This window comes from Triticum aestivum, chromosome 4A (genome assembly GCF_018294505.1).
Source record: "Triticum aestivum cultivar Chinese Spring chromosome 4A, IWGSC CS RefSeq v2.1, whole genome shotgun sequence".
Lineage (NCBI taxonomy): Eukaryota > Viridiplantae > Streptophyta > Magnoliopsida > Poales > Poaceae > Triticum > Triticum aestivum.
The window spans coordinates 24,048,851-24,060,177 of NC_057803.1; the positions used below are offsets into that span (position 1 = coordinate 24,048,851).

At 48.9% G+C, this 11,327-nt stretch overlaps 1 protein-coding gene across 5 annotated transcripts; it reads left to right on the plus strand.

Annotated features, from left to right (window-relative positions):
- The first annotated feature begins 231 nt into the window (after nucleotides 1-231).
- On the plus strand, nucleotides 232-10,681 carry LOC123084878 (subtilisin-like protease SBT3.18). 5 transcript variants are annotated; one of them, XM_044506408.1, is made up of 13 exons: nucleotides 233-2,675; nucleotides 2,798-2,943; nucleotides 3,198-3,286; nucleotides 3,519-3,608; nucleotides 4,902-4,993; nucleotides 5,419-5,516; nucleotides 5,642-5,806; nucleotides 6,149-6,822; nucleotides 6,935-7,002; nucleotides 7,076-7,321; nucleotides 7,432-7,549; nucleotides 7,631-9,296; nucleotides 9,490-10,681. In XM_044506408.1, the coding sequence occupies exons 7-12, from the start codon at nucleotides 5,677-5,679 to the stop codon at nucleotides 8,462-8,464; spliced, it is 2,070 nt and encodes a 689-aa protein (XP_044362343.1). In that variant the 5' UTR covers nucleotides 233-2,675; nucleotides 2,798-2,943; nucleotides 3,198-3,286; nucleotides 3,519-3,608; nucleotides 4,902-4,993; nucleotides 5,419-5,516; nucleotides 5,642-5,676; the 3' UTR covers nucleotides 8,465-9,296; nucleotides 9,490-10,681. The 5 variants fall into 5 exon arrangements, with proteins under 5 accessions (XP_044362345.1, XP_044362344.1, XP_044362346.1 ...); XM_044506410.1 differs by lacking the exon at nucleotides 4,902-4,993 and having other exon boundaries at nucleotides 232-2,943; XM_044506409.1 differs by lacking the exon at nucleotides 4,902-4,993 and having other exon boundaries at nucleotides 232-3,286.
- Nucleotides 10,682-11,327: the final 646 nt, after the last annotated feature.

Sequence of the window (11,327 nt, forward strand, 5' to 3'; positions counted from 1 at the left end):
CATGTGCCAGAGCCATGAGTTGGTTGCGAGATCTTATGGGTTTCACCTCTAGCCTACCCCAACTTGCTTGGGACTAAAGGCTTTGTTGTTGTTGTTGTTGTTGTTGTTGTTGTTGTTGTTGTTGTTGTTGTTGTTGTTGTTGATGATGTGTGTGTGCGTGGGGGGAGAGAAGAAAAGGCAGAGCGGGGCGGGGCGCACTCGAGTTGGAGTGTAGTGGTGGCTGGATTCCAACGTCTTCTGTCTCTGTCTTTGACCTCGACCGCGGTCAGTTGCGTTGCGCTCACTCCTCTCTCCCCCCGGACTGCTTTCTCCGTGGAGGACTCGCGAGGAGTGCACTCATCTCATCTGGCGCCGGGGATCGACGGCGGTGGAGCGGAATGATGGCGGGTTTCTTGGTGGAGACCCCCATTTTTTTTTCTTGTCCTTGTCGCGTTGGCCACCTTTCCACCACCGTGATGTGATCATTGGCCTCCGGGCCAGGGCAAGTGCGCGCGCGTCCCCGTCGCGGCGCCCGCGGTCTTGCCATCCCGGCGACTTCTCTCCTCCCCTTGCGGCGGTGGGAGCTTCGGAAGCGTCGCTTTTTCCCCCTTCTTGGTGGTGGGAGAGAGGGAGATATCAGATACCTGGATCAGTGGCGGGCTTCCAAGTCCAGCATCCAACTGACATTATCTTCTTCCTCCTAAACCTCATCTTTATAAGGTCAAACAAAAAATTCCCCTTTGTCCAAATGGATTTTAGGGCGCGTCGCCATCCCCATCCTCTCTCTGATTACCCGGCCAATCGCCATGCTCAGGTCAGGCTGATCTCCTATTCTTAATTTGAGATCAGTCAAGGTGTCTGTCCCCCTGGGGTTCAGCGGCACGACGTGCATTTCTTGTTTCCATTGGATGGAAACTGCTTCTCACTGGCTGAGGGGGACAGTTGTGCCGGCGTGATTGGATCATCGGAACTCGCTGGATCGGTGCGGGCTCTCCGCTCGACAAGGACCGCCATGCGCCCACCAGGTGTTCGACCGAATGCCTACGAGACTTTTGGCGGTGGCTATGCACACTATGGGTGTGCTAGCCTACACTTCTGTGTTCCCCTGCCCATTTTGTCTGCCAACTAGCCCATTCTTCGGGTGGGGGTGTAGCCTTTATGTCACCAGTAGAATGTTTTCAAGAACTTAATTCAGATCCTCAAGAGGGAAAAAATATACTAAATCCTAATAAGGGCTTGGTTAACGGATGCCTCACCAACTTAACTTTTAGATTAACAGGGATTTATTTACCTGAGCTTAAGTGCTCTAAGGCTTTATAAGCTGGATCCCTTTACACTAGCATCTTCATCGTAACGCGTAAAGGTAACCGGCTCCACTTGGTCTTCCTTAATTATCTGATCCTGGAAAGCCCTAAAGGTAGCCCAATTTGTTGGTGACAGCAGAAACGATCATCGTCTAGATTTTCCTACGATGCTGCTTGCGAGGTAGTGCGTGCTTGTTAACTTGTTATCTGGGAATTCAACAACCTATTCAGCTTCCTAGTTGTCTAGTGTTAGTTCTAAGGGCACTGTATTTTTCTATGCTACTGATTGCAACCTACATGCTACAGTCGCCTCATGCATGCTTTGATCATTGTCTTCCTTTTCTGCGTCTTGATTTCTTGTGTTTGCGCGTGATCGTTCTCATTGCATGATGGCAAAAGCTAACCGTGCAGTTGCAGTGTTTCATTGTGTGAATGAGTTTACCTTGTGAAGGGCACCCATATAATGAAAAACCCTCCAAATTCGGTTAAATTTTAGCTCATGTTACATTGTCAAGACAATAGTCAAGTGATTGATTGCAAAGTAGTTGAAGTCTGTGCTTAACATCTTCTGACAAGCTAAGCTCAGCTATCTTCTGAACTCCATTTCAAGAATAATCACTTTGGTGAAATCTAAATGAACTCTAGAAACTCTTGCAAATAAAAAAGATTTGTATCTAATTCTCATGTTGCTCTGCACCTCTGTAAAATTCTATAGGATTTTGCCATCCCTATATGATATACATAACTTGGTTTTAGTGCTGCATGTAGTAATAAAACATATTTTCTCTAATTTGTTCAAAAGTTCCATAACCATTTAGTGTCTAGTTACTTTTAAGTACTTTTTGAAAGAAAAGCAGCTCAACTTCTTTCCCTTTTTACTCAAAATGGTTTGCTTTCAACATATAGAAGAACTCGTAATATTCTCAGTCAATTTTCCTCTCTGATTGTGTGCATAGATTTTAATATATCTGGCATAAGGCTTTCAGAGTTAAAATCTAGCATTTATAGGAAACCAAATGTTGCCAAGGATATCCTCAACTTTACCACACAAAAAAAAAAATCCTCCGTGCATATCCATTCTTTGTACTATACAAAATGCATCTTGCAACATCGTCCTTTAGGCCAGTTGATAAGCCTGACTTTGGAAACTAGACGGCTTTGGTAGCTATCTATCTGTGCTGGCACATCGACAGATCCAAAGCAGTTCAATTGAACAGCTTAGGATGTACGGACTTCTCAGCATTTCCTAGGAAAACCTGGTTGTTCGGGCGCTTCCAGATATTCCAGGTGATCGCTGTAGCTGCTGTGTGGCACCTGACAGAAGTTGGGGAAATCTGTTTGAGAAAGTTCCCTTACTTTGCTTGCCTGATGAAGGTTCAGGAGTTCATGAAGGTAAACCCTAGTATGCAACAGGCCATGCGGCCGACTACATAACAAGGAGATGTACTTTAGTCATTATCAATTCATTCTCTGAGTAGTAGTAGCTCTCTTGTTCTGATTTGTTCCCTCACCAGAAACCAGAGGAAGATTACTATTTAGCCGGCCATAACTGCAACAAATGTGCAAAGCTTAAACTGGTAGTACGCTGTGCAGCCAATTATTGAGGCAGCCCGGTGCACGTAGCTCCCGCTTGCGCAGGGCATGGGTCCGACAACTTTGGGTACGCAGCCTTTCCCTACATTTTTTGCAAGAGGCTGTTTCCAAGACTTGAACCCATAACCTCATGGTCACAAGGCAGCGAATTATTGAGGGGAGTCATAAAATGAGCATTAAACACTATTGTGTCGACAATCATTTGACTTGCCAAATGTCAGGCAACCACTGGCATGGCTGCAAATCCAGTCCATGTGTAGACCATTCCTTAGGTTGCTGTAACTAATGATGTAAATTTACATATGTCACTGCACTTTAAAGATGGAAGATTGACGGTCGGTGAAGCATGCTGGATTTTTTTTCCCGAAGTGGAGAAATACGATGAATTCTCACGTCAAGGGGTGTGTTTGGTAAGCTTCATAATGATAGATATGACAGGTTTACTTGCCGGCAATGATGTTCACTATTTTCCTTCTGGGCATGCTCTTATCTTTGAATCACTGAAGAGTGCACTTATGTCTACATCTACATGGTTGCGGTTCGAGATATCTGCCATACTTCCTGTTCTGCTAAAACTGTACTACGCTACTGGACAGGTTCTTGTTCTCTCCTTTTGTAATATCAGCTTCCTTGTTCTTGCAGGACCAATAACAGCTTATACAAGGATATCTCCATCTTCCCCGTAAACAGCCTGTCCATCAACAGTTAAAAAGCTGCATATCATCGAACAAGGTTGGCCCTACAAGCGTGCTCGCTGACTGTATGCAAATTGCAATACATACTCCAGAAAATAAAATTACCACTTGTGTGCATTCTAGATCTAACACAGCCTTCTTTTTACCAGTTTAAATCATATGAGATATACTAGTTGCTTAAGAACAAGTGGTTGAATGTACATAAAGTGGAGCGTGAGGGGTGAAAACTTATTTAATTAGGCATGGTCCATACAGATTAAGAGTTAATTAGTTTTTTCTGGAAGAGTGAGTGCTCAGTATTATCATTGTTCAGCGAATGCATTATGCTTGCACGCAGTCCTTAAGTGGAAACATGTGCAGTAAACTCCAATACATAGCTACACTATGTTTATCATTTTTCGGCAAAATTTTTATGATCTTTTTAGATTTTGCTATAGAAGGTTGCAGGAGCTAGAAAAGGTTTCTGGTTTTTCCTCGGCAAAGCAACTGCTAGTTATTATAGACTTTCTTCAAACACTTTACAAGTTCTCACAGACTCAAAGTACTTTGCTTTGTCTTGTCATTAAACTAGATCTTGAAAGCCTAATGATTTGAGCACACATGTTACCTTCATAACTCCAGGCACTTGCCTATTTGGTTGAACCCTAGAACTTAGATCTTAACCTTTTGGCACTTATTTAAGCTGATCCCTTGATGTTAGCCTTTGGAGAATCCCAAAAGCTACAGCATGTTAAATATGCCTGTAGCTCATAGCTGTCTCGTTGCCTCTTCTGTCTAGGAAATAACAAAACACTAGCACAGATGATTAGAACACGAGGGCGAGAGGGTTAGGTTGGAGTTAACAAACTTTAGGTCTGTTATCCTGTACTCTCTTCAGCAGGTAGACCCTGTACTTAACTCGATAGGCCTAATCATCTCACCCGCCATCTATGGACTAGATCACTAGATGAACAAGGCAAGTTGGAATGATGCAGCCATGGAGGGATGTCCTGGCCATTGTAGATTCACAAAGCTTGTCTTCCAAGCACCCTAAGGCATGGCACGGACGCTTTCCCCCGCAGAATCATATCTTGTGTCCTTTTGTCTGTCTATGGCGTCTATATATATCTCCCTGCCACTCCACCAGTGCCATTGTGTAAAGGGCAATGGCTGCTTTTCTGCTTCTGCTCGTTGTTTCCTCCCTCTCATTTGCTGCCATTGATCCTGTTCAGTGCACCACAGCTTCTCATTCACATGTAGTGGTTTTTGTGCAGGTTTTCTTTCATCTTTTTATCTGTTTGTCAGATCAGATGTTCACCTCATGTCTGCTCTCTCTTCTGTTGCATCGCAGGTTCACATTGTGTACTTGGGCCACAACAACGATCTTAGTCCTTCTCTGACCACACGGTTTCATCTCCAACTTCTGTCAACTGTCTTTGCAGAGTAATATACTATCTTACTTTTGAGCTAAAATTAAAGGGGACAATAAAAGACCATTGAATTTCTAGAAGTTGATAAAAAAAACAATGAAGTGCAGAAGCACAGCACCATCCAATGCATCTATAACATGAATTCAGCTGAGTTATTTCAAGTAGTACTACGACTATCGGGTAAACAACATAAAGTTAAAATACTGGAGTTAAAATTTAGGTAATTTTTTCGTTTGTACTACTTATGCCATAGTAGAAACTTCTATTAATTCCGTTTCTCAGTTTATCCAATCTGTATTGCATGCTTTACTTGAAGCAATCCAACCATTTTGTCTCTTAAAGATAAAACCTCGCATCTCAGAGAATTTGGAGATGTTTGTTCTCATTTGGCAAGAAAAATGTGGCTAAAAGGATACATGAATGGTCACAATATTGCAGGCCGGAGGAAGCAAGACAAGCTATTCTCTACAGCTACAGCTATGGTTTCTCTGGTTTTGCGGCAGTGCTCAATTCAACGCAAGCCACCACATTGTCGGGTAACAGTTATACTCAACACTATGGTCCCTGTTGTCCAAAATATACCTATATCTGTATATACCTAGTTTTGTGCACTTGATTATTGCCATAAACTGACAAGGAACCCCATGATCGTTATATTCAGAAACAGAAGCGGTCATATCAGTATTCAGGAGCAGGATGCTGCAGCTCCATACAACAAGGAGCTGGGATTTCATGGGCCTCAGCCTGCATTCGCATATGGAGCAACCATCCTCCCAAATGCATTTGAAGTACGGAGACGACGTAATTGTCGGTATCCTCGACACCGGTACTTGTCCTCTAACTATTTCACATCCCTGCAAACCCTGCTGCACTGTCCTATACTTGCTTGTAGCTTCTCTGGCTTCACACATGACATGATCTTGTAGCCTGAAAGGGACATATAGCTACAAAATTATCTAAAACACACAGGCATGGCACTGCAAGAGAAATGACATGAACAACCATGAAAGTGAAAGATACTACAATCATTCCTTGAATGCAGGCATGCGATGCCAAGATCTGAACTTAACAATTTTGTAGCGGCACTGCACTCATACTCATTCCTGTTAGTGGTTACAGTGCTGTGGTCCTCAGCATTTCAGTGTGTGTCTGCCCCTGCCCTCAACAGGTGTGTGGCCTGAATCCGAGAGCTTCAGAGATGACCCCCACCTAGGCCCCGTGCCGTCGTCATGGCGCGGCACGTGCGTCGGAGGCCAGCAGTTCGACCCGGCCACCGCGTGCAACCGCAAGCTCATTGGTGCGCGCTACTACCTCGCCGGCTTCGAGGCGGAGACCGGCCCGCTGAACACCAGCGGCGGCGCGGAGTACCGGTCGGCCCGGGACCGCGTGGGCCACGGCACGCACACGGCGTCCACGGCCGTGGGCGCCGTGTCCCCCAACGCGAGCTACTTCGGTGGGCTGGGCCGCGGCGCGGCACGCGGGGGCGCCCCCAGGGCGCGGCTGGCGGTGTACAAGGTGTGCTGGTTCAAGGACCTGACGGGCCGGTGCAACGACGCCGACATCCTGGCGGCGTTCGACGACGCACTGCACGACGGCGTGCACGTCATCTCGGCGTCCCTCGGGTCTCCGCCGCCGCTGTCGCCGCTGTTCGCGACGAGCACCGAGGTCGGGTCGTTCCACGCCATGCAGCTCGGGGTGTCCACGGTGTTCTCGGCGGGCAACGACGGGCCCGACGCGGCCATGGTGCAGAACGTGTCGCCGTGGGGTGTCACCGTCGCCGCCAGCACCATCGACCGGAGGTTCCCGACGGTGATCGCGCTCGGGAGCAATGCCTCCTTCGTGGTGAGTTCTTGGTCCTACTAGTGGCCGACTATGCATGCATTTGTGGACTGTGGTGCATGCAAGAAACTTTGGATACAGTGCACTTCTCATTTTTCTTTGGTAATTTACACAGGGAGAGGGCTTCATTGTGAAGGACATGAAAATGCATTTAGTAGAGAGCACTAGCGTCTTTGCCGATGGGTAATCTCTCTCACACACAATGCCTACCGAGTATCTATTTGTTTTGACTGACCGATTTGCGTTGATCCCGAAGGACGTGCTCCCTGGACCAGCTGGTGAACCGCACGGCGGCGTCTGGGAAGATCGTCTTGTGCTTCTCCACGATGGGGATGGTGTCTGGCGAGGGCGCGGCGCTGGCGGTGTATGCCGGCGGTGGCTCCGGCGTGATCTTCGCGGACTCCAGCTCCCGGCGGTCCAACCAGGACAACTTCCTGCCCACCGTCCACGTCAACCTGCGCCAGGGCACCCAGATCCTCAACTACATCCAGAGCCGTTCAAGGTAACCAATCAACCACCTACCGCCATCGGATCTGAGCCGTCCAATGGCGCACGCACGGCTGAGATCACGCGCTCTTCTCTGACCGCGCATCCATCGTCTGCCACGTGCAGGCCACGGCCGACCGTGCACATCTCGCCGAGCAGGACCGTCGTCGGCAAGACGCCGGCGCCGGCCATCGCCTACTTCTCCTCCAGAGGGCCCAGCTCCATTTCTCCAAACATTCTCAAGGTAGACGACACGATCACCTGAGCTTGGCATGGTGAAGAGCACATATGTATGGACTGAACCGATCTGTTGCTGAGCTCGCAGCCTGACGTCACCGCACCCGGGGTGAACATCCTGGCGGCGTGGCCGCCCAAGTCGTCGCCGACGATGCTCCCTCTGGACAAGCGCTCCACGGAGTGGAACTTCGACACGGGCACGTCCATGTCGTGCCCCCACGTCACCGGCATCGTCGCCATCCTCAGGTCCGTGCACCCGACCTGGTCACCGGCCGCAGTCAAGTCCGCCCTCATGACCACGGCGTACGTGCACGACGACACGTCGGACGCCATGCTGGCCGGTGGCACGCAGAAGGCCGCGGACGCCTTCGACACCGGCGCGGGGCACGTGGACCCGCTGCGGGCGCTGGACCCGGGGCTGGTGTACGACGCGGACGCGCGCGACCACGTGCGCTTCCTCTGCGGCCTCGGCTACACGGAGGCCCAGGTGCGGCAGATGGTGCTCTCCTCCCCGGCGCTCGACACCAGCTGCGCCGGCGGCGCCATTGGCGACGCCGACCTCAACTACCCGGCCATCGTGCTCCCCGAGCTGCGGGCTGCGGCGACCGTGAAGCGGACGGTGACGAACGTGGGCCTCCAGAGGGAAACCGTGTACCACGCTACCGTCATCAGCCCGCAGGGCGCGCACGTCGAGGTGTGGCCGCCGGCGCTGGCGTTCTCCTCGCGCTGCGCCAGGGCCGAGTACTACGTCACCGTCACGCCGGCGAAGCTCTCGCGCGGTCGGTACGACTTCGGCGAGATCGTGTGGTCCGACGGCTACCACCGCGTCCGCACGCCGCTGGTCGTCAGGGTCACCAACCTGCCGGACGCCGGCGTCGGCGCTCAGCCCACGAATCAGCACCGTGATACTACTGAGTACTGACCCCCAGAAGCTACCTAGTTACGGTTATCTACAACCTGGCGGTGCACGGCTTCCGGGCTTCAGATCAGGGCTTCTCTTAGTGTGGGTTTGTGCAATGTTTTCGATTTCACTCGTTGGGACAACACAGTAGGTGTCATTCGGTCATGTTAAAGGAGCATACATTGTGGGTGCGACAAATTTCAAAGTGATACCAAGCAGCACATGCAGGCTCAACGTTTGATGATTCATTTCACCTTCAACTCTGGGAACATTTGAGACGCCTTCTCCTGACCAGCTGGGCGATGCTGGGCAGTGGAACAGAACCAGTTGCATTTGCAGTCATCTCTTCAGACCACTGGGTGGAAACACGGGAGTACAATACTTGAAAGCTATAAATAGCTCATGTGAAGTGAAATCTATAAATGGCTTTTGGTTATACCTCCACCTCTAAGATGCACCACATCTTCCTGGCTCACCATGAAATCCGTTCCAGCTATATGTCGGCACTTTCTACTCCACTCACAAGTACATGCACGGCGACCACACCCCCAGTGCCCTCGGGACCAATGTAGTTAACCGGGTATCACTCTAGTCCATATACAACCATTGGAGGAACCGCACATCTTGATGAAAGACAGCCAAATATAGGAGGGAACATCGTTCTATATAAATGTGTCCTAAAGTCCTAGAGTGAACCCTCCAGTTCATAAAAAAGGAGAGGTAAATCACACAGAGAACCATCAGCAATGGCGAAGATTTCTAGTAGCACCGTTGTTCTCCTGGTGTTTCTCGTGTCATCGTGGGGGGCATTGCCGGTGCTGTCCCGTGGACAGCTACAGGATGGAGGAGGCGGGTAAGATGATACTCCATCTACAAGCATTCTAGCCATGTCACCACAACATAAGTCCGCGATTAACTTATTCCCACATATATAACATGACGGGTCTTTATATAATGTTTAACCGTCACCCTTTCACACTCATGCATGCGTAGTTAATAGTTCTTGTATATGTTGTTCCTGATGTTTGTTGCTATTTTCATATTAGGGCAAACGGTGGTGCTAATGTTGGGCTTGAAAAGGGTATCGGTGCTAATATTGGGCTTCAAAAGTCTATCGGTGCTAATGTTGGTGTTGGTGCGAATGGAGGCGCTGGTGCGAATGGAGGCGCTGGTGTTGGCGCCGGCCTTGGAGCAAATGTAGGTGTTGGAGCAAATGTAGGTGCCAATGCTGGTCTTGGTGCCGGTGCAAATGCAAACGGTGGTGCCGGTGCTGGTGTGAATGGAGGCGCTAACGTTGGAGCTGGTCTTGGAGCAAATGTAGGTGGCAATGCTGGTCTTGGTGTCAGTGCAAATAGATTTATTGGTGCTGGTGTTGGTGCAAATGGAGGCGCTGGCATTGGTGCGAATGGAGGCGCTGGTGTTGGTGCTGGCCTTGGAGCAAATGTAGGTCTTGGAGCAAATGTAGGTGCCAATGCTGGTCTTGGTGCCGGTGCAAATGCAAACGGTGGTGCTGGTGCTGGTGCTGGTGTGAATGGAGGTGCTAACATTGGAGCTGGCATTGGAGCAAATGTAGGTGCCAATGCCGGTCTTGGTGTCGGTGCACATAAAGGTATTAGTGCTGGTGTTGGTGCGAATGGAGGCGCTGGTGTTGGTGCGAATGGAGGCGCTGGTGTTGGTGCTGGCCTTGGAGCAAATGTAGGTCTTGGAGCCAATGCGGGTCTTGGTGCCGGTGCAAATGGAGGTGCTGGTGTTGGTGCGAATGGAGGCGCTAACGTTGGAGTTGGCCTTGGAGCAAATGTAGGTGCCAATGCCGGTCTTGGTGTTGGTGCACATAAAGGTATTGGTGTTGGTACTGGTGTTGGCAAATGAAGGAAGCCGAAAACAAGCAAGTCAACTAAAGGCGGTGTCGATTCTAGCTACGAAGAGAAGGAAACCGAAGCAAGTCAATCAACACGAGTTTTGACTACATTTCAAAGAACAAGGAACTTCACAAGATTTAGCATGATATGCTTACAATATTTAGTCATTATCATTTTTTAGTACGTTGCATTTTTTCTAAGATTCTACATTATATATACTAGCAAAGCGTCATGCCGAGTCATGCCTCACATTGGAGGGTGCAAATATCCTATCAATTAGAAATATATCCCAGAGATAATTCTAGAGAAGAGATTATATAATGTTGTATCCATGAGTTATGAAATGTTCCTTGAATAATATTTTTATATTGATGGGCAAGTATTTGACTTGTTTGTGAAACTCTATGCTTGCGACACACATGCGTGATGGTGTATCCATACACTAAGGGTGTGTTTGGTAGCCTGCAGGGAGGGTGCACGAGCCCAAAAGTTCTCCATCGAACACAATCTCGGCACATCATGTCTCAACACATACATCACTACAAACAACTACACATGTATGTACCCAATGTATCTAGACTTAGCATGTCTCAAAGGGGAACAACTATGCTAGGGTGGGAACAACTACCAAACACACCCGAAGGGATCACAAGGATGCACCCATCTTTGAAAGCAAAGAGGCACCAACACATTTCTAGATAACATGCAAGGCATGTACATTAGGAACAGTAAAACCACACCTAATCCCCGCTCTCTCATGAATTAGGTGTTTCTGGCCATATGATTTTGTCTGTCAAACATTTCTGACCGTCCAATCTAAAGTAAGCACAATGTTTGTGGCGAACTAGGCCTAATGTCGCAAGGGCAGCTACTCCCGTAGCTATTTTGGACCTTTGTGGTTAATTGGGCCAGATTTTCCTGGTTGGCCCAAAGCAACGAAGGAATCTCATGCAAGTGTTCCCTAAAGAAATAAATTCGTTGACACAGGAAAGAATCGGCGGCGGTCGAGATGATGCGTCGCACTG